Here is a 23903-nt window from a genome sequence, read left to right as displayed (position 1 = left end):
GTCCTGTCCTCTGGACAAAAGAGGAAAAAGGCCACCCAGATTGTTACCAGCACAATGTTCAAAAGCCAGCATCTGTGATGGCATGGGGGTGTGTTAGTGCCCATGGGACGGGCAACTTACACATCTGTGATGGCACCATCAATGCTGAAAGGTACATCCAGGTTTTGGAGCAACACATGCTGCCATCCAAGCAACGTCTTTTTCAGGGACGTCCCTGCTCATTTTAGCAAGACAATGCCAAGCCACAGTCTGCACGTGTTACAACAGCGTAGGTTCGTAGTAAAAGTGCAGGTACTAGACTGGCCTGCCTGCAGTCCAGACCTGTTGCCCATTGAAAATGTATGGCGCATTATGAAGTGCAAAATATGATAACGGAGACCCCGGACTGTTGAACAACTGAAGTCGTACATCAAGCAAGAATGGGAAATAATTCCACCTACAAAGCTTCAATAATTAGTGTCCTCAGTTTCAAAATGCTTAGTGAGTGTTGTTAGAAGGAACGATGATGTAACACAGTGGTAAACATACCACAGTCCCAGCTTTTTTGAAACATATTACAGGCATCCATTTCAAAATGAGCAAATATTTGCACAAAAACAATAAAGTTTATCAGTTTGAACATTAAATATCTTGTCTTTGTGGTGTATTCGATTGAATATAGGTTGAAGAGGATTTACAAATCATTGTATGCTGTTTTTATTTACATTTTACACGTCTAAATAAAATCCATCTGGAGACCCCAGATTCTGTTACATCTTTCAAGCCGCAGTCAGTAATAAAAATAGTCAATTATGTCATTTGTAAATCAAACATACAATAATGTTGAATCGTGCTTTGATGTAAAGTAGCTGGTGGTCCTGATACAACAGTCAAAATCACAGACTCAACAGGAAGTGACAGTCTTCTTCATAGAGTGCCTTGCAAAAGTATTTGTCCCCTTGATATTTCATGCATTTTAATTTGTTCATGCTATTTCAAATACAAAAAGTAAATCAGGCTTCTCCTTTAAATAATTTCCAAATTATCTTCCTTAAACTCAAACTCAAAACAATGCCATACTGTTTATATTTCTTCATAATTCATGTAACTAAAGTCCAAGACATATTCATTGACTTGGAAATGTTCATGTGTCCATCCCCTGACTTGTCTGAAGAAAACTGGCAATAAAACTGATTATTTATAGGTATTATACCAAAGTGTTCCATAACGTATGCAACCCATCATCTTGGCTTTTATATTTTTAATTAATTTAGATCAAGTTGTAAAGATATGTTTTGAGTTTAAGGAAGATAATATTAGAATTTTTTATACTGAGAAGCCTGATTGGACTTTTTGCATTTGAAATGGCATAAATAAATTAAAATGTGTGAAATACCAAGGGGCAGAATACTTTTGCAAGCCACTGTATCCTCCAATCAGAGGCCAGGAGTGCCATTATTTCTGGTCACATGGTTCAGAATGTTCTGTCCAGAGGGTGAGAGCAGATGTAGGTTCTCTTCTCCAGGACGTTGCTGGCGATCTTCTTGATGTTGGCATCGTTGTTCTCAGGCGAGTCTGGAATGGATCCAGTTCAGAATTACAAACGTTTCCATCCATCTTATTGGTCATCAAATCTATCTGCACTATACATGAACATGTTTCAAAGCTCACAGTGGAGATTCAAAAAAATGAAACAGCTTGGAGTGTTGGTATGTGAGCTTTTGGTGAAATTCCATAACACATGCAATTGTTTTGTAGCCAGATTATGTAGTAGAGAAGCTTGAATCTTCGACTGGACTGAGAGGGGTCAAGGAGGCATTCTTTGTGAAACGTTTGAAACCCAGCCTTAACCGGGGGGGGTCTGAGACACGCTTTATCCCCTTTTTACAATGGGGTACTCAGGTCAAAGCAGTTTCAGTCTTTTGTTCATGGTAATGAGTCATTCACGTCATCAGCAGAGTCGTCAAGGGAGCCATCAGGAGAGGGACAGCTGCCCTGTCATTAGGAGGGTGCTAACTAGAGCACAATAGGTGCTAATTAGAGCTATTGTTTAGTCACCAGCCTATAGCAGTCTGCCTCTCGGTAGGAGGGGACTTCTTGATTATTCTTCTCTACAAGAGTCAAGACAGAAGTCAGTCCACCAGAGCAAGAATTTTAGCTGAGGAAGCTTCTGCGATTTGAAGCGAAACGTCCTCGTGTCAAGCAACCCAGTCCAGTCGAAGATTCAAGCTTCTCTACTATGGAAACCACCTGGACAACTGAGAGTCTACACAGAAACATAGCCAGATTACGGCGTTTAAAGCCAGAGATTACCAGTCTATCAATTACCAGTCTGTATTGCACTTACGTTTTTGCAGTTGCATCATCAAGTAATTGTTCTTAAAGAAGGCATCACTGCAAATGTGTTTGCGAGCAGCACCTACAAAAACAACAGTTATTAATCACTGCAGGCCTCTGGATCACCAAATATCCAACTGAAATATGCAAAAAATATCCACCAAAATTTCTTCACATATTCTTAATAAAGAATATTGGCCTAAAATCCTTGTTTCTGAGTTTGTCAGTGATGAAGATCTTCTTTAAAAGGTCCATATATGCACCCGATGGATAACCATAATAGATGTGTGCCTGAATGACCAAGTGCCTGGGTACATCATGGGTGGTTAGTTTTCATAATAAATATGTACCTTCCATGCGGTACTGTGTGCCGATCCATGTGAAAATATTGTCTGTGTACGGCACAGATACGGGGTCTTGGCAGATGGGGAGCAGTGAGGTGACTAGAATGTTGCCATAATGCTGAGTTGGCCTTGTGATAACCTCCCTGAGGTGGAGCTGTTCTGTTTTGTAAAACTTTGCAAAATCTTGTAACTGTTAGAATGGCCTAAGGAGTGGGTAATCCCTCTGAATCTGGTCTGCTTGAGGTTTCTTCTTCAATATCATCAGAGGGAGTTTTTCTTACCACTGTCGCCTGTGTGCTTCGCTCTAGGGGTTGGTAAGGTTAGACCTTACTTGTGTGAAGCACCTTGAGGCAGCTTTGTTGTGATTTGGTACTATATAAATTAAATAAATTGAAATTAAACTGAAAGTGGCCACCAAGGAAAGACTACAACTCCCAACTTGCATCACCCCCCTGAAGAAAGGTGCAACTGGTTAAGGCTCTTGATTGCAGCATGGCTGGAGAGCTGTGGAGACAGAATAAAAGGAGGCCCATAGGAGACTAGAAGAGGGAAAAGAGAGCAGCTGAACAGAGTGACAGGTGGCCGAAGAGCAGAAGGCGCGGCCAGTGAAGCTTGGCTGGGCAAAGCAGGGGAGCAGCTGGAGGGAAGGAGTCCCGACGCTGGACTGAGTGAGAAGAAAGTCCGTGTACTGTGAGAGAACTGTGGTTAATGAGAGAGAGTGAAGTGGAGTCTTTGTCCTAAATCCTTGATTTTAAAGACAGCAAACAATTGCAAAGAGATCTGTGAAGAGGAGATTTGTTTGAAGAAAAGTTACTGACTGGAATGAAGGTGAACTGTGAAGAGGATGTTAGGTTATGAACATTTGGTGATGTAACATTTAATTTTTTTCCACAAGAAGAGGTGTTTTGAGTTGAAGCGTGAATAAAGTTTTGAGTTTTTGACTCATCCACTGTCTAATTTCTATATACACACAAAGATAGATAGATAGATATTGTGTGTGTAATACAGAACAGATTATTTTTTCATCCCCACTAAAAAGTCGAACCCAAAAACAGGCCGGGACCCAGGTCAAACCTTTATTGTTGAACCAATATAAGCTGGATTCAACATTTAAACCTTGATCACAGCTTGTGTGTGTGTTCTGTACACATACCTCATGGTTGTGATTCCTGAGGCCGATACAGATGGAGCGACTGGCCCTGGAGATGACTGCCGTCATAGCGTAAAGATTAATCAGCACATCTGCAACCTTCTTCAAGACGAGTTGTTCATCCACGATTGTCTGGCAACATACATGACAAAAATCAGATGATTAAATGAGAATTCTGTCTTTGTGGTACTGTGGGTTGATTTTAGTTTGATATGTTGGAGGGGAGGTGATGGTTTAGTTAGTGATGGGAGGAACAACACTGGTGCGTCAGCACTGTGCCAAGCACACAAGAGTGAAACCTCGTATTGGTGCATGTATCGCTTTAAGAAAAAAAAAAATCAGTGACCGATACAGGAACTGTGTCGTTCGACTGCGCCGTGCCAAATTGTGTTTATAAGGAAACAAACTGTATCGACATGTTGCGGATTTGTTGGATGGAGTTTTGCTGTTGGATTTTTGCTTGCCCTCACCTTGTTCCACTGACTTCATGGATCGTTCAAAGACGTTTCCCCAGTCTGGAATAATTTTGATCTTTTGACACCAAATAAGGTATAATTTTTCTCCTTTGGCATTGTTTACTGTTATTTTTCCAATTAGATATGTTTGTACTCCTTTACAATACTGGAAGAATAACCAGAAAACATCTACACCTTTATCAACTCGCACTGAAATTTTTATGCTCACCATCTTCATCTGTACCCTGTGAAAGAGTTTTTTCTAAGGCAGGGGAACTGGTGTGTAAGAGGAGAAATCGCCTTGGAGCAAAGACACTTCAGAAACCTTTGTTCCTCAATAAAAATGCATAAATGAATCTATTTTTAGTCTTTTTTTCATATGCTTTAACACTTAAGTTAACAAATTTCCATACAAGTTCCAAATTTTAACTCTGAATTTTATTACAGACAAATTTGTTATATTTTACAAACCAACTCAGTTTAGCATTTACACAAACAAGGTTTTAAGCAAATTTTAAACTCTTCTCATGAACAGCTTAACTCGACACACAAATTGAGCACATGAAATTATGCAATGATGAGATCATATTTTAAATAGAGGACTGGCGATTAACTATTTCACAGGTGATGGTTTGCAGCACGTTAGCTTTTCCATCTTTTCATTTTTACCTGCAATGATTTTATAACTACTGCAGGGGTCACTACTGAGCGACCAACACTGTCAATACAGTGCAGACACAGTTTGTGTAGTGTGTCAATACACTCCTTGAGGTATCATCATCCCATCACTAGGTTTAGTAGTTAAGTGTTGGGGTTGAGGATCCTCGGTTCAAATCCCAGCCTGACTGGAAAATCATTAAGGGCCCTTGGGCAAGGTTCTTAATCCCCTAGTTGTTCCCAGTGTGTAGTGGACACCTTGCATGGCAGCAGCCTCACACTGGGGTGAATGTGAGGCATTGATGTGTAAAGCGCTTTGAGTGTCTGATTTAGATGGAAAAGCACTACATACACTCAACAAAAATATAAACGCAACACTTTTGGTTTTGCTCCCATTTTGTATGAGATGAACTCAAAGATCTAAAACTTTTTCCACATACACAATATCACCATTTCCCTCAAATATTGTTCACAAACCAGTCTAAATCTGTGATAGTGAGCACTTCTCCTTTGCTGAGATAATCCATCCCACCTCACAGGTCTGCCATACCAAGATGCTGATTAGACACCATGATTAGTGCACAGGTGTGCCTTAGACTGCCCACAATAAAAGGCCACTCTGAAAGGTGCAGTTTTATCACACAGCACAATGTCACAGATGTCGCACGATTTGAGGGAGCGTGCAATTGGCATGCTGACAGCAGGAATGTCAACCAGAGCTGTTGCTCGTGTATGAATGTTCATTTCTCTACCATAAGCCGTTTCCAAAGGCGTTTCAGAGAATTTGGCAGTACATCCAACCAGCCTCACAACCGCAGACCACGTGTAACCACACCAGCCCAGGACCTCCACATCCAGCATGTTCACCCTCCAAGATCGTCTGAGACCAGCTACTCGGACAGCTGCTGAAACAATCGGTTTGCATAACCAAAGAATTTCTGCACAACTGTCAGAAACCATCTCAGGGAAGCTCATCTGCTGCTCGTCATCCTCATCGGGGTCTCGACCTGACTCCAGTTCGTCGTCGTAACCGACTTGAGTGGGCAAATGCTCACATTCGCTGGCGTTTGGCACGTTGGAGAGGTGTTCTCTTCACGGATGAATCCCGGTTCACACTGTCCAGGGCAAGAGGCAGACAGCGTGTGTGGCGTCGTGTGGGTGAGCGGTTTTCTGATGTCAATGTTGTGGATCGAGTGGGCCCATGGTGGCGGTGGGGTTATAGTATGGGCAGGCATCTGTTATGGACGAAGAACACAGGTGCATTTTATTGATGGCATTTGAATGCACAGAGATACCGTGACGGATCCTGAGGCCCATTGTTGTGCCATCCAAGAACATCACCTCATGTGCAGCAGGATAATGCACGGCCCCATGTTGCAAGGATCTGTACACAATTCTTGGAAGCTGAAAATGTCCCAGTTCTTGCATGGCCGGCATACTCACCGTACATGTCACCCATTGAGCATGTTTGGGATGCTCTGGACCGGCGTATACGACAGCGTGTACCAGTTCCTGCCAATATCCAGCAACTTCGCACAGCCATTGAAGAGGGAGGGACCAACATTCCACAGGCCACAATTGACAACCTGATCAACTCTATGCGAAGGAGATGTGTTTGCACTGCATGAGGCAAATGGTGGTCACACCAGATACTGACTGGTATCCCCCCCAATAAAACAAAACTGCACCTTTCAGAGTGGCCTTTTATTGTGGACAGTCTAAGGCACACCTGTGCACTAATCATGGTGTCTAATCAGCATCTTGATATGGCACACCTGTGAGTTGTATGGATTATCTCAGCAAAGGAGAAGTGCTCACTATCACAGATTTAGACTGGTTTGGGAACATATTTGAGGGAAATGGTGATACTGTGTATGTGGAAAAAGTTTTAGATCTTTGAGTTCATCTCATACAAAATGGGAGCAAAACCAAAAGTGTTGCGTTTATATTTTTGTTGAGTGTAATAGTAATAATTTTATTTATTGTCATTGTCAAGCAACAACAAAATTACATTTAGAGCTTATATAAATGCAGTCCATTTACCATTTATATGTTAAAATGTCATTGGACATGTTGAGAAACAGTTAGCATTTAACTGTGGAGGTAACCATGTGCTTTATCTACCTTATTAATTGTTAAGAAAAGTACTAAGATGACAAGGAGGGATAGGATCAGGCAGGGGCATATCAGAGGTACGGCACAGGTACGACAGTTTTCAGACAAAGGGAGGTGAGCTTGAGATGGTTTGGGCATGTACAGAGGAGGGACCCAGGGAATATCAAAAAAAGGATGGGGAGGATGGAACCAGAGAGATGGAGACAGTGGAGGTTTATGGATGCTCTGAGGGAGGACATGCAGTTGGTTAGTGTGACTGGAGAAGATGCAGAGGACAGGGTGAGATGAGACAGACTAGGGATGCCTAATAGAAGCAGCAGCACGTTTAACATTTTGTTGCATATGTTAATGCATTGCTGCACACATACAAATTCTTCAAAAACTGTCATTGTCCAATGACTTATGGATCTGACTAATAAGAAAAAAAGCGTTACTTTTGGTCATTTGTGATTAATGAGAAATCAGTTTGGCAAACATGAGCATTGGAAAAGTTTCACATAGACTGTAAAATAAATTAAATGTTACCTTTCCATATCTGTACAGAAGACCCTCCACAGTCATTCCAAAGAAGTGGACATTCTGTTCAAAATTCATTGTACTTTCCTAGAAACAGACCACAGATGGTACACCTCAAAAAACTAAATTATACCAAGACTTACAATAACAGGCTGGAATGTACAATGATGGGAAGTTTTTTTTTTTTTCCTAATGTCTTAGTTTAAGTTGTTTTAATCCATAAAGTTCTGTAAATTTGGGGGTGTGGTCACTTTGAGTGACAACTGCTGAGTGGAGCGTCTTTCCTGAGCTCAGAGTTCGCGTAATGCGACTGGTCTTGGAGGCTGTGTCTGTGGTGTGGAGTATTTTATTACAAACACCTGGAATAATATTTGTTTGTTGTGCGCTGAAACACCCTCACAGATTAGACATCGCTGTTGCAGTGTTCAAGCTGAGTCAAATGCTTGTTTGATTCAATATTGTTTGCGAGCAAGGAAGATTGTTGGCCGATCCCTCCCACCCAGGACACAAACCTTTTGTCACCCGCCCCTCTGGCAGAAGGCTGAGGTCCATCAGGACCAAAATCTCAAGATACAAAAACAGCTTCTTTGCATCCATAGATGGACCCATAAACAATACCAGAGACCCCCACTTACTCTGCCTCCCTCCCCCACTACCATAAAGTACAGACTGGTCATCCCGTACATCTGTGCTCCAACCACCTGTTTTTGCACTGCCCCATTCCATGACATTTTATTTATTTAACAGTGAATATAGTTTTGTCTATTTGACTCTTTTACTTCTTATACAAGTGTTTTTCTTTTCTTATTGTTTATGCACCAATAACACCAGATCAAATTCCTTGTACAGTAGTGTTCAGAATAATAGTAGTGCTATGTGACTAAAAAGATTAATCCAGGTTTTGAGTATATTTCTTATTGTTACATGGGAAACAAGGTACCAGTAGATTCAGTAGATTCTCACAAATCCAACAAGACCAAGCAATGGACATTTTTTTTTGTCCATTTTAAGCATTCAAGATCATTGTGGATGAATAGCCTATAATTTTTTGCACCTGCGTATATGTTTTCCCTCTCCAATCAACTTTTTAATCAAACTAGGCTGTTCTTCTGAACAGTGTCTTGAACATCCCATTTTCCTCAGGCTTTCAAAGAGAAAAGCATGTTCAACAGGTGCTGGCTTCATCCTTAAATAGGGGACACCTGATTCACACCTGTTTGTTCCACAAAATTGACAAACTCACTGACTGAATGCCACACTACTATTATTGTGAACACCCCCTTTTCTACTTTTTTTTTTTTTTTTTTTTTTTTACTAATAGCCCAATTTCATAGCCTTAAGAGTGTGCATATCATGAATGCTTGGTCTTGTTAGATTTGTGAGCATCTACTGAATCTACTGGTACCTTGTTTCCCATGTAACAATAAGAAATATACTCAAAACCTGGATTAATCTTTTTAGTCACATAGCACTACTATTATTCTGAACACTACTGTATGTGCGAACATACTTGGCAATAAATTTGATTCTGATTTTAACAGCGTTAGCAATTTTAGCAGCTGTCAGTAGCTTCATCCGTTAGAGCCACTTAATGTACGATTACTGAGAAAATACACAGCTCATAACAATTAATGTCCACAGCAAAGTCAACTATGAAGAGAACCACCACACAGTCCCCCAAAATATTATTTAATAAAACACCTGAATGGAGGTTAAGTTGCTCGGACTCTAACGTGCGTGTTGACGCATCTTTCTCTATGCATACAGCCAAGCGCGCTCCATCCCCTTTATGCACTCATGAGTTCGTTGTTTAGCTTCTGTGAACATGGCGCCGTACAGACCATAGCTTCATCTGGACTCTTCCGGGTCCCCAAAGAAAACCTATGGGTGACGTTGTGCAGGCTCTGACCAGTATATATATTTATACACAGTCTATGAAAAGAACTCACACGGACAGTGAGAACATGCACACCCCCCACAGAATGGACCAGATTGGATTCGAGCACAGGACCTTCTCGCTGTGCTAACCACTGTACTGCACCCCTAACACGATTTGTTGTGCCTAAAACTTTTATACAACACACGAAATGAAATAGGGCATTCTCCCGCTTAATTCATGACCACAGCAACACCCCCGTATTAAACGTATTTCCGTGCTGTTGTTTTTTAAACATTCAAATATTCTCAATAAAATTCATTTTTGCTTTCTACTCATTTTGTGTTGTCGTCAGCAGACTTGGGAACAGCATGTTTGGAGAATAAATTTGTGTCTGTAAGATCACTGGTTCTTACTGTCAAACTGGGATGCACCACCCCGTCTTGTCCAGTGAGGCCAAGGTTGACTTTACCTCCCAGAGAAGTCCTCAGTTTTTTGGCCGCCGAGCTCATAATAAGACCTAGATTCCCTTTCTTCATCTCCCTGCAGACAGATCAGGAAAAACACTCAGAATCTAAAGACTGAACAAAAACCTGACATGTGCAGTTTGTGGCTCGTGTGTCTTTTTACTCACATCCCTATTTACACGCCAACAACACTGATGTTCCCATCAAAGATGATTTCAGTTCAATGCTTTTTGGAGTTTAAGAAGGGGTGGCTAGTGGTTAGTGCACTTGCAGCAAGGAAGGTTCCCAGTTCAAACTCCACCCCTGCCACATTCCTCCATACAGAAGTGGTAGTAAGTCACTGTCAAGTCATTCTTAAGTTATCAATCAGCAAGTCCCAAGTCAAGTCTCAAGTCATAATGAACACCAAGTGTTTGACAGCTGACTTGAGACTTGCTGATTCATGACGTGATGGTGACGCACTCCCACTTCTGCCTCTGTGTAATGGGAGTTGCGTCAAAAAGGGCATCCGGCGTAAAATTTGTGGTCATTCAACATGCAGATCCACCTCGGATTTGCTGTGGCGACCCTGAGTGCGAACAAGGGAGCAGCTGAAGGAACTTACTTTGGACTTTAAGAATTAAAGTCTTAACTAGACGGATGATCAGGGAGTGCATACCTCCAATCAAGGTCCAACAATCAACTATTAACATATCTGTTTATTTGTGAGAGGGTTCCTCCTTTGATCACTTCTTTAACATGGTTTGATCTTGAATGCTACCACTTAATCCCAATTCTACTTCTAAATTCTGAAAAGACTATATGATCCTATATGATCAATTAACATTCTCAATTGACATCATCATAGTGACAAAGCTAAATATATTGGGGTGACTTACACATTCGGGAGAGTAGAAAGAACGCCGTTTTTCATTTTCATAATATCGCAAGGATTTGGTGTATTCTGTCCATGCCCGATGTGGAGACACTGGTTTGTGCTTTCGTTTCATCCAGTATTCATGACCGTAATGTACTGTCTTCAGAACTATCAGAAGTCTTCAAGCGGTTCAGAATGATGTGGAAAGACGTCTGACAATGAAGAAAAAATTTGATTGTATTACACCAATATTAACGTCACTTCATTGGCTTCCAGTTCATTTGAGGTCAGAATTTAAAGTTTTATTGTTAACTTATAAACTATCAAATGGGCTATCACCCTCCTACCTGCTCGATCTTGTAAGATCCTATGTTCTAGAACATGCTTTATGTTCTCAGATTGCAGGATTGTTATGTGTTCCAAAAGGAAAGAAAGTCAGTCTGATAGCTGAGATGAGACTAAAGCGTCAACTAAAATAAGACCGTCTTCAGTCAAGACTGAAGGCACATCTGCAAATTAGACATATAACCTATGAATATTGATAGAGATATCAGTGGGGTTTGGTGATCAAATGAGGCCTGGTTTCAGCATTGCGTTATTTATGGATATATCATTTTTAATTTTTGACATTAAAATGGATCGTTGCCATTTTATTGGTGGTTTGTGTGTCACCTGCATCCATTGTTTGACCCTTTGAATGAGTGAGGCCACGTACTGTGTTTTGTTTCTATTTGTCATGTGTTTTTGTCCCATATGATTCATTCTACTGAATGACTCCCCTCCCTGTTTGAAAAAATTCCTTCCACGGTACAAGGAAACTACATACAGTATGCCATCAGCTGCAGTGTCCGCAGGGACATCTTTTGCAGACGTAAGCACTGTCAGATGAAGAATTGGACAAGTTCCGATAGTGATTTTTTTTTTAGCTGGACTGAGGAGAGCAAAACTCACACATACAGTTGTATGTTAGTTTGGGCACCCCTGTTAATTTTCATGATTTTCCTTTATAAATCATTGGGTGTCTGGATCAGAAATTTCAGTTAAATATATCATATAGCAGACAAACACACTGATATTTGAGAAGTGAAATAAAGTTTCTAGTATTTACAGAAAGTGTGCAGTAATTCTTTAAACAAAATTAGGCATTTCTGTAAATCTTATAAACTTCATTTCGCTTCTCAAATATCACTGTGTTTGTCTGGTATATGATATATTTAACTGAAATTGCTGATCCAAACAACCAATCAAAATCATGAAAATCATCAGGCGTGCCCAAACCTTTACATACAACTGTACTTCTGAGGCATGACACTGTGCACACTGAGCTCAGCAGTGTGGTGGCTCCCTTGCTGGCCTCAGTCACCTACAAGAGGGACACAGATAGTGCCCTGCTGTCAGCTCCCTGTTCTTACAATACGCACCTTTATAACTAAGTAAATTCAAGTCATGTGGATATATTGTGGTAATTCTGACCACAACTGGATATGTATATATACTCTATACAAATGTCATGTTCTTACTTTATTTTTGCCGTCATAATTTTGCCGGCATGCTGCATTCCTGTTAAAGCAATGTACATTCTCAGGATTTCATTTGTGCCCTGTAAACAGAAAGAAAAGGCAACGCAATCAGCTTGACGTCATGGGGGGGAGTTAATGTCATTATGTAGAAGGTGCATTATCTGGACATTCACAAGCAACACCTGAAGCCAGAAAGCAGACACATGTGACCATGCTTTCATGGTTGCAACTCAGTCTTCCAACAGTACAGCGGTCCAAGACATGCTTCTGAAGCTGTGACACAATGAGTTTCCGGGAGCTTGCATTGGTGCCACGTTTCTCCACATCGAAGACACCATAGAACTGCCTTGGGTCCTGGATGGCAAATGGTCCATTTCCACATCTCTAAAGTAACCAGCTATCTGCCACAGCAAGTGCGGGCGTCCTCTTAGCTTTCGTCAGCCAGTGGGATCCTCAACACTCAGGCACCTACAGTGAGGCAAATAAGTATGTGACCCACTGTCGATTTTGCAAGTTTTCCCACCTACAAAGAATGGAGAGGTCTGTAATTTTTAATCATAGGTACCCTTCAACTCAGAGACAGAATCTAAGAAAAAAAAAAATGGTAAAACACATTGTAGGATTCAATTTATTTTCATTTATATAGCACCAAATCACAACAAAGTTGCCTCAAGGTACTTCACACAGGCAAGGTTTAACCTTACCAACCCATGCAAAATAATTTGCATTTTACTGCATGACAGACCTTAATATTTGGTACAGAAACCTTTGTTTGCAATTGCAGAGGTCAGACATTTCCTGTAGTTCTTGACCAAGTTTGCACACACTGCAGCAAGGATTTTGGTCCATACAGCTCTTCTCCAGATCTTTCAGGTTTCCAGTTTTAGCTCCCACCAAAGATTTTTTATTGAGTTCAGGTCTGGAGACTGGCTCGGCTACGCCAGGACCTTGAAATGCTTCTTACGGAGGCCCTCCTTAGTTGCCGTGGCTGTGTGTTTGGGGTCATTGTCATGCTGGAAGACCCAGGATGACCCATCTTCAATGGTCTTACTGAGGGAAGGAGGTCGTTTGCCAAAATCTCACGATACATGACCCCATCCATCCTCCCTTCAATACGGTGCAGTCGTCCTGTCCCCTTCGCAGAAAAGGACCTCCCTGCTTCAAAGTTGGGACGGTGTTCTTGGGGTTGTTCTCATCCTCCAAACACGATGAGTGAAGTGATACCTAAAAGCTCTAATCTCATCTGACCACATGACCTTCTCTCATGCCTCCTCTCTCATCCAGATGGTAACTAGTGAACTTCAAATGGGCCTGGACATGTGTTGGCTTGAGCAGGGGGACCTTGCTGCCCTGCAGGATTTTAAACCATGACAGCGTTGTGTGTTACTAATGTAATCTTTGTGACTGTGGTCCCAGCTCTCTTCAGGTCACTGACCAGGTCCTCCTGTGTTGTTCTGAGCTTTCTCAGAATCATCCTTACACCACGAGGTGAGATGGAACCCCAGACTGAGAAAGATTGACAATCATCTTGTCATCATTTCATTTTGTCATCATCATTTTGTCGTCATCATTTCATCTCGTCATCATTTCATTCATTCATTCATTCATCTTCTACCGCTTAGTCCAATTAAGGGTCACGGGGGGCTGGAGCCTGTCCCAGCAGTCATAGAGCGCGAGGCGGTGTACACCCAGGACAGGACGCTAGTCTGTCGCAGGGCCACAAACAGACAAACAAGCACAGACACACCCACACACACACCTATGGACAATTTAAAGATTCCAATCCACCTATCCCGCATGTCTTTGGATGTGGGAGGAAACCGGAGCACCTGGAGGAAACCCACGCACACACTGGGAGAACATGCAAACTCCACACAGAAAGGCCACGGGAATTGAACCCACCACCTTCTCGCTGTGAGGCAACAGTGCTAACCACTAAGCCACCGTGCTGCCCCGTCATCATTTCATTTTCTAATAAATACACCAACAGTTGTTGCCTTCTCACCAAACTGCTTGCCTATTGTCCTATACCCCATCCCAGCCTTGTGCCAGTCTACAACTTTGTCCCTGGTGTCCTAAGACAGCTCTTTGGACTTGGCCATGGTGGCTAGGTAAGAGTGTGATTATGTGTGTGGATAGGTGTCTTTTATACAGGTAACAAGTTCAAACAGGTGCAATTAATACAGGTAAAGAGTGCAGAATAGGAGGGCTTCTTAAAGAAGAACTAACTGGTCTGTGAAAGCCAGAATTCTTGCTGGTTGGTAAGTGATCAAATACTTATTTCATGCAATAAAATGCAAATTAATTATTTTAAATTCATACAATGTGATTTTTTAAAATTTTCTTTTTTAGATTCCATCTCTCACAGTTAAAGTGTACCTACAATAAAAATTACATACCTTTCCATTCTTTGTAAGTGGGAAAATGTGCAAAATCTACACTGTATGTGCTGTCTCACAACTATACAGTAAGACAGGCTGCACTACGACTCTAAAGACTTGAGCTTTTATTCTCCAACAAAGATGCTGGCATCACTAAATGTTTCTGAACACTGACTTCATGACTCAATAAGCTCTACCTAGGTGTTTCTCAGTCTCAAAGGCAGAGGACTCAGAGGAATGAATGTCACTGTCAACAAGTGAGTGTTTCTACAAGTTCAACACTTTCACCACAGTCTAGGAAGTCCTTAAAAGCCTGGACCCAGGACAATCACAAACCCAGACACTCAGATTCCTGACACAGCTTCTTATGTGCTACCATCAGGGTATTCATTGATTCCACAAAGAACACAGTATCATCCACAAAGTCAAGATCAGTAAACCTTTCTGTGCTAAAAAAAAAAAGCACCCAAGTCACTGGTTTCCACAACCATACCAACATCCAGTCTATGCAAGCAGTTTACATTGTGAAAACCTCAGAATCTCTGCCTCCACTCACAGTATATGTGTATAGACTGGCTATTATGTCCAGCAACGTCTTGGGAATCCCACAAATTTTCAAAATGTTCCAGAAAGTACTCTGAGTAACTGAATCAAAGGCTTTGTGAAAATCAACACTGGCTACAAGGAAGCACTGCCGATATTCAAGCTTGCATTCTACGAGTACTCTGTACCATTTTAAGGGAATAAACAATACAATCCAACCTCAGTGTACCAGGACCTACATAAAAAAAAAGTGTAGTGTTGATCGCATGATGGCAACTATATTCAGGTAGAGGTCAATGAAGGATTGTGTCATTTTGACCCCTTAAGTAGCACTGATTAGGACAAAATACATTTCAGATTCATGGACTAAAGAGCAAAGTAACCTGCTCCCTTCAGAAGAGGACTTTAAAAAAAAGATAATCCCATGATAAACTCTGGATCAAGTGAAAAATCCCAGGAGAAATAACCAGTAGAAAAACACATTTTGAAGGGAGTGGATCTTTAAATAATTATGAAAGTACCTCAAATATGGGCAGGATGCGACAGTCTCTGACGTAGCGCTCAAGTGGGTAATTCTTGGTATAGCCAACACCACCGAAGACCTGAAGAGCTTCACTGACACAAATCCAGCCTCCCTCCGAGCTGAAAATCTGCACACATTGCGGCAAAGAGGCAAACAAGTCATGTAATGGTGCTTTTTTACCAGGATAATGACAGAGTTTGCCTACCTTAACTATGGCAGCTTCTACAGAGCAGTCCGGAAGTCCTGGTCTGTCCATCATTCCAGCAGTCAAATATGCCATACTCTCCATCGCGTAGGCATTTAGTGCCATCAATGCAAACTTCTCCTACAACACAGCACAAGACTTTAGACCCAAGCAGTTCCTCGAGTTTTTCAACAGACTCTACAGAGGAAGAGTTGACAGTACCTGTATCATACCAAACTCACTCAATCTTTTATTGAACTGCTTCCTGGTACTAGCATAGTCTGATGTCATTTCTGCAGAACCATACAAACAGCATCAAACTGAGAAAACTACAGATAAACTCATATTAAGTTATCTTCGATATTATTGTGCTGGGTTTTTACCTATCAGTTTTTTGATCATTGAAGCTGTTGCACTGCCCATACTGAACCTCCCCGAGTTGAGAATGTTCATGGCAATCTGCTCAAAAACACAAGAGGAAGAGCTGTTACTGTGCCAGTTCTGTGTAAAAACCATTAGAACCACCCACGGCAACAATTACCTTGAATCCACCTCCTACTTCTCCTATAACATTCTCCACTGGCACAGGGACACTGTCAAAGGACACTTCGCAAGCTGGAAAAATAGAAATAAATAAATAAAAGTCGATACATTTGTCCTGCATGCCTGTGATGAAATTCTCATTCACAACTTTGACTTTCTTGTTTAATCTTATTTCAACTACCATGTATACAGTACGTTACTTGTATCATTCCTGGAGTGTGTACTATTTGTAATAAAATAATCAGAAAACAGTACAGAGCAGAAAACAATGCTCATCAGTTACAGAACTGTGTGCTCTTAAAACATTACAATTAAAATGGCAAAATAAACAAGAACAGCAATCAATAGCAAAATGTTGAATGCATTCCTCCCGATAATAAGTAACAGAGGGTCTTCAGTCTTGATTTAAAAGTCTTATCTGTTCCATAGAACAGGTGCACAATACAAAAAGGCCTGGCAGACTTCTTTATCCTTCGGACACATAGTAATCCTGCATTCAGAGAATGCAGAGCACAGGCGAGCATATAGGGTTTAAAAAGATCTACAAAGGGGGTGCCAGACCATTTAAATCTTTATAAGTTAAAAATAAACCAACAAAATCTGTTCTCACACAAACAGGAAGCCAATGAAGTGAGACTGAAATTGTGTTAATATGGTGAAATTGTCTTTTCCTGATTAGAACACCAGCATTCTATCACCAACAGAAAACCTTTAACAGTTTTTGGCAAAAATGAAAATAAGACATTGCAATAATCAATTCTAGAAGATACTAAAGTAGAAACCACCAACCTGTATCAGCCAAAGATGAAACAGCTTGAATCTTTGCAATATTCCATCAAAGAAATAATAATAATAATAAAAAATTAATCTCAACCCAACATGTTGACCAAAGGACAATGAGGGATCAAGGACCACCCCGAGATTATTATTATGTTTTTGCAGTTTCACTATGATGAATGACACACATCCAATCCAATCCAGTTTATTTATAGAGCACATTTAAAAACAACAAAGTTGACCAAAGCGCTGTACAAAGACATAAAATCAATCAATCAATCAATAAATAAATAATCACACAATAAATAACTGGCAACAATAAAAGTTTTTTTAAAACAGTAAAATCATCAACCCTCTAGTCAAAAGCCAAAAAAAACAAGTATGTTTTAAGACGAGATTTAAAAACTACAGGTGACTCCGCCTGCCTGATACAGAGAGGCAGGTCATTACACAATCTGGGACCAACAACAGAAAAAGCTCTATCACCTCTACGTTTGAGCTTTGTCTGAGGAACTACAAGCACAGCTTGAGTTTGTGACCTAAGAGAACGTGAAGGGGAATAAGACACGAGCAGGTCAGACAGATACTGTGGAGCAAGATCATTAAGACATTTAAAAACAAACAAAATTTTAAAATCAATACGATAGCGAACAGGCAGCCAGTGAAGAGAAAAAAGAACGGGCGAAACATGGTCACACCTCCGGGATCCAGTGAAAAGACGGGCTGCAGCATTCTGGACCAGCTGAAGTCGTGCAAGTGAGGCCTGGCTAATACCAGCGTACAGTGCATTACAATAATCCAGCCAAGTCATAACAAAAGCATGGATTAAAATCTCCAAGTGATGCCTTGAAAGTGAGGACTTAATCTTAGCTAGCTGCCTCAAATGAAAGAAACTTGCCTTCACAACAGCACTGATTTGTTTATCAAGCCTAAAATCTTCATCCATTCTCACACCAAGGTTGCAAACAGCAGATTTAATACACTGTGTCAATGGTCCAAGGTTTATTGAACCACATCTACGTGCTTTACTTGGCCCAACCAAAAGAACTTCAGTTTTCTATTCATTAAAGAGTATGAAGTTTGCAGACATCCCAGGCATTGACATTAAGCTTTTTAGTGTACTTGTCCATAGGACAAGTAACCCTGGCAGTTTACTTGTCCTATAGGAAAAGCTGGTTGTCCGGACAAGAGAGCGCGCAGGCGCGAGCCGCGTAAAGTGTGCCAAAGGCACGCGATACATATGCCAATGGCGCGTGTCACCTAGGGGTGTCTGGGGGCATGCTACTGTGGAAGTACTGAAATTACACTTTTTCATAAATTGCTTCTCTCCTGTGTGGGTGGTGAAATTTAGTTTCCAAAAAAATTTTTTTATTGCATGCATAGCCTCTTGCCTTTTAATCTGTTAACCAAGACATAGCTCATAATGTTTCTCTCCTGCGATTGTTCATAAATGGGGAAAAAAAATAAAATAACTGGTAAATGCCAATATGCATCTGCTTCTCTCTTGTGTGTTTTCTGAATTTATCACTGTTCAATGCATGATCAATTGCCAGTATGTATTTTATAAAGCAAATCAAATTATTTTATTTCAACATTTAAAAATGCCTTACTGGTCCACAATTGAAGGAAAATCCCGACAGACATGGCAGTATATTGAGTTGTCCTCTTCCTTGTGCCCCAGCCATGGATAATCCTGTGTCCAGCTACTCACCAACTTCCTCTCTCTTCCTTTCTCTTCATACCTCTTCTTTGAAGCTTCTACACTTGCAGGGGTTGATGCTTTGCGTTTGACTGGTGTTTTCCCTGGTATCTGGCCCGGTTTCGGAGGTTTTAGAAAAGACATTCTGTTCAATATATTCTTCAAAAGGCGTGTTAATCGATGCGATGTTCATTATCTAATGTTTCCCGCCACAGCATCTTGCAAGAAGATGCTATGAACGCACACTCCATACAGTGGACTCTTGCACACATGATACAGGGTTCTCCCCAGAAATGTTTAGTATAGTGGTGCTATTGGCAATTATCGCCCGAGGCAGCGCGCGTTGCGAGTCATTTTTGACTGGTTTTAGATGCACTGAAAGCAAGAATAACAGACAAAAAATTTACACTTATGTTGTAACACCAAAGTTCTTTTTTGTATTTTTCTGTCTGTTAAGAAAATAAATGACATTGAAAAGTTTAAAAACACATTAATATTTAATGGACATAACATTTGTTCTCTTCTTTAAAAATGACACACTGTACCTTTAATCCAGTAAGACAGGCAGAGTTTTTCTGTCATGTTGACAGTTTAGCTTTTTTTTTGGAATGGAGTGGAATTGCATACTTATTTTATATATATATATAAGTAAATTCCCAAAAATGTTCAACCCCCATGGTTAAAGTTTATCTAGCAGTTTCCCCTTTCATCACTTAAGGGATTACTCTGGCAGAGGAAATTGAAACTTGAGGCAGTGTGATAATAGCTGTGTAACAGTTAGTGCTTGTGGCTTATTATCAATGAAAAGAATACAACCCCTGGCAAAAATTATGGAATCACCGGCCTCGGAGGATGTTCATTCAGTTGTTTAATTTTGTAGAAAAAAAGCAGATCACAGACATGACACAAAACTAAAGTCATTTCAAATGGCAACTTTCTGGCTTTAAGAAACACTATAAGAAATCAAGAAAAAAAGATTGTGGCAGTCAGTAACGGTTACTTTTTTAGACCAAGCAAAGGAAAAAAATATGGAATCACTCAATTCTGAGGAAAAAATTATGGAATCACCCTGTAAATTTTCATCCCCCAAATTAACACCTGCATCAAATCAGATCTGCTCGTTAGTCTGCATCTAAAAAGGAGTGAACACACCTTGGAGAGCTGTTGCACCAAGTGGACTGACATGAATCATGGCTCCAACACAAGAGATGTCAATTGAAACAAAGGAGAGGATTATCAAACTCTTAAAAGAGAGTAAATCATCACGCAATGTTGCAAAAGATGTTGGTTGTTCACAGTCAGCTGTGTCTAAACTCTGGACCAAATACAAACAACATGGGAAGGTTGTTAAAGGCAAACATACTGGTAGACCAAGGAAGACATCAAAGCGTCAAGACAGAAAACTTAAAGCAATATGTCTCAAAAATCGAAAAATGTACAACAAAACAAATGAGGAACGAATGGGAGGAAACTGGAGTCAACGTCTGTGACCGAACTGTAAGAAACCGCCTAAAGGAAATGGGATTTACATACAGAAAAGCTAAACGAAAGGCATCATTAACACCTAAACAGAAAAAAACAAGGTTACAATGGGCTAAGGAAAAGCAATTGTGGACTGTGGATGACTGGATGAAAGTCATATTCAGTGATGAATCTCGAATCTGCATTGGGCAAGGTGATGATGCTGGAACTTTTGTTTGGTGCCTTTCCAATGAGATTTATAAAGATGACTGCCTGAAGAGAACATGTAAATTTCCACAGTCATTGATGATATGGGGCTGCATGTCAGGTAAAGGCACTGGGGAGATGGCTGGCATTACATCATCAATAAATGCACAAGTTTATGTTGATATTTTGGACAATTGAAAGGATGTTTGGGGATGATGAAATCATTTTTCAAGATGATAATGCATCTTGCCATAGAGCAAAAACTGCAAAAACATTCCTTGCAAAAAGACACATAGGGTCAATGTCAATGAGCAGATCTGATTTGATGCAGGTGTTAAATTTGGGGGATGAAAATTTACAGGGTGATTCCATAATTTTTTCCTCAGAATTGAGTGATTCCATATTTTTTTCCTCTGCTTGGTCTAAAAAAGAAACTGTTACTGACTGCCACAATCTTTTTTTCTTGATTTCTTATAGTGTTTCTTAAAGCCAGAAAGTTGCCATTTGAAATGACTTTAGTTTTGTGTCATGTCTGTGATCTGCTTTTTTTCTACAAAATTAAACAACTGAATGAACATCCTCTGAGGCCGGTGATTCCATAATTTTTGCCAGGGGTTGTATACATAACGTTGATATCCAGATCAGAAAAAAAATCAGCAGAATTCTCGGGGGGGGGGGGGGGGGGGTTCTCAGGGATCTCATGCTCATCTAAAAAAGCTTTCAACTGATTAAAAACAATTTTCTCCAACACTTTTGACAAAAATGGTAATTTAGAAATAGGGCAAAAGTTGGATAGATCACTATTATCAAGACCAGCCTTCTTTATCAATGGTTGAACAACCGCATGCTTCAGGCAAGCAGGCACTACCCCATTTAACAAGCTTCCATTGACACAGTGTAGGACAGAGGAAGCTGTTGTGGGAAACACTTCTTTGCTCAGACAAGGAGGAATAAGATCATTGGGTGAGCCAGCAGGCTTCATCTGAGACAACACTTTTTCTAAACAGGAGTGTGTCACAGGCTCAAACTGATACAACACGGCTTTACAAGTGACAGAATCAAACACATCAACAGATGGAGGGCTAATAAGGGCCCTAGTTGACACAACCTTGTTGATGAAAAAATTTAAAAAGTTTTCACATGCCACAGGTGAGGCTTCAATGCTCTCAGGCTGGGGAACATTAAGAGCCATATTCACCGAATATAAATCAGACTCTTCAGAAAACTATTTCCAAATTGTACCAGGGACTTATGAATCTGAAAACAGAATCCACATTAATGAGAAATGACAAATGAGAAAAGGAGAGCAATCTGACAGTTTTACTAGAAGAAAGGGAAAATATATGTACAGCAGACAACATACTCTCATAATTGGAGGGAGTTTTGTTGGAATAAAGTGACAAGATTCTTTATAACACCAGTTCACACTGAAACCTTTTTGATAATTGTAAATGTTGGCTGTGTGGAGTTGATATTCTGTATTTGGAAAATATATCTGTTGTAATGGACGCTGGATACAAATATATTTTAAAATTATCACTGTGGCAAGTTATGACACACACACACACACACACACACACACACACACACACACACACACACACACACACACACACACACACACACACACACACACACACACACACACACACACACACACACACACACACACACACACACACACACACACAGTTAACCCGAAAATGGCTACTACAACATCCTCCCAAACCACAGGATTTCTATGATGCAATAGATACATTTTTCTTATAGAGAAGCCAAACTTTTCCTTGAATTTGCAAATAAGTTTATGTAAGGTCTCCTTTGTCTTTGTTCATGTATAAAGTTCTTGTTTGTTTTTATCTGGAAAATTATAAACATTTCACTGCATTGTAGTATATGTCTAGGTGGAGTTATATCAAGCAAAAAACTGGACCTAAAACAGAACCCTGAGGTGCCCCATTTTTCACGACAAACATATTGGAAGTAATGCTGCTACTATGCAAGACACAGCGTGATCCTTTGAATAAATATGATCCAAATGAAGAAAGAATTTGACCACAACTACCAAAACACCTTTCAAGTCGATTTAACAATTTGTACTAAGGTTCAGCAGCAACAGTACCTAAGTGGTATTCAAATCATTGTGATTAGAAGATCATTCACCACTTTGAGAAGTGCAGTTCTGTACAGGGATACATCCTGAAAGCTGGCTGTAGCAGTTCAAAAATATTGTAAACAGTCAACTAAGCTAGAAGTTGTTGTAAAATGACTTAAGTGTTTTCAGTTACTCAATATAAAATATTAACAGTTAAAAAAAAAGTGAAGACACTGTGCCTGTTCTAATCCAGCAGGCCATCACTGTACAATGTGGTCAGTTTGTCAGATAAGAAATTATTTGATAGGTTAGACATCTGAAAACAGTATTTCACGTTATCTGCTTCTTTATACATGTATCATGAAATTAATATCAGTATTATAAAATTAGACAGACACACTGTAGACTTTATGTCATGGTCTGCCTTTGTCCTTGCCCTTTTTAACCTCTTGTGTGTAGTTTGTCTGTTTTCCCTCCAGGTGGCGCGCTGCAGAGCTGAGGAACACCTGCAGCTCATCATCTCCTCGCAGCGGATGCTCATGAGCTCCGATCAGGAGCCGGATACTTAAACCCCGGCTCTGAGCTCAGTCTTTGCCAGAGTCTTCGGTGACCTTGACCAGCGAGAGTCTTCCGTGACTCTGTGACTTTCCATGATACTCTGTGAGCCTTCCATGAGAAATCCATGACCTTGTCTACGCTGATGCTTCCATGCACGCTAACGTCTGAGCTTGCCGCAGCTCATTTCAAGGTAACCTGGCCATCTCTAATTTCCATATTAGAGCTCGATCTTTTGGTGTTTCCAGATGCTTTCCTGCGTGGCTCCCACACTGCATGCTCTTGGCTCCCACGCTACTTTGGAACTCATCTGCTCTCTGCCTCAGAGCCTATAGCTCTGCCAATGTTCAGCTAAGTTCCTGCATGTCTGTGAGATCCCATTCTCACACTGTTCCTGTTTGTGACTGTGCATGACTAAGAACTGTTTTCCAGAACTAATTCCAAGAAGTATGTTCCAAGAACTGTATGAGCTCTGATGCAGAACTACTAAGAACTTTCAGAGTCATTTCTAAAGCCAGGTCCTGCTTAATTGAAACTGCATCATAAGACGCGCAATATCTGACCTCTGAGGACAATTCATGAACTGTAAACGTTCCTGCCTAAAGCCTACAGTGAACTGGTTGTGGTTAAAGGCTTCCAGAGTGCATTCACTCACCTCCATCC

General features: G+C 40.6%; 1 protein-coding gene across 1 annotated transcript in view; it reads right to left on the bottom strand.

The window, feature by feature from the left end:
• Nucleotides 1–1441: 1441 nt before the first annotated feature.
• LOC117507499 (complex I assembly factor ACAD9, mitochondrial-like) overlaps nucleotides 1442–23903 on the bottom strand; it is a 48404-nt gene continuing 25942 nt past the window's right edge. The window contains 12 exon segments of the mRNA XM_034167373.1: nucleotides 1442–1554; nucleotides 2327–2371; nucleotides 2374–2398; nucleotides 3814–3942; nucleotides 7563–7640; nucleotides 9846–9972; nucleotides 12273–12352; nucleotides 15718–15846; nucleotides 15925–16044; nucleotides 16126–16196; nucleotides 16287–16362; nucleotides 16445–16518. Coding sequence (XP_034023264.1) covers nucleotides 1454–1554; nucleotides 2327–2371; nucleotides 2374–2398; nucleotides 3814–3942; nucleotides 7563–7640; nucleotides 9846–9972; nucleotides 12273–12352; nucleotides 15718–15846; nucleotides 15925–16044; nucleotides 16126–16196; nucleotides 16287–16362; nucleotides 16445–16518 — 1055 coding nt within the window. The 3' untranslated portion in view covers nucleotides 1442–1453.

Source organism: Thalassophryne amazonica, chromosome 3 (assembly GCF_902500255.1).
Source record: "Thalassophryne amazonica chromosome 3, fThaAma1.1, whole genome shotgun sequence".
Classification (NCBI taxonomy): Eukaryota; Metazoa; Chordata; class Actinopteri; order Batrachoidiformes; family Batrachoididae; genus Thalassophryne; species Thalassophryne amazonica.
Note: the sequence above shows the minus strand (reverse complement) of the source record. Positions and strands in the feature narration are given on the sequence as shown.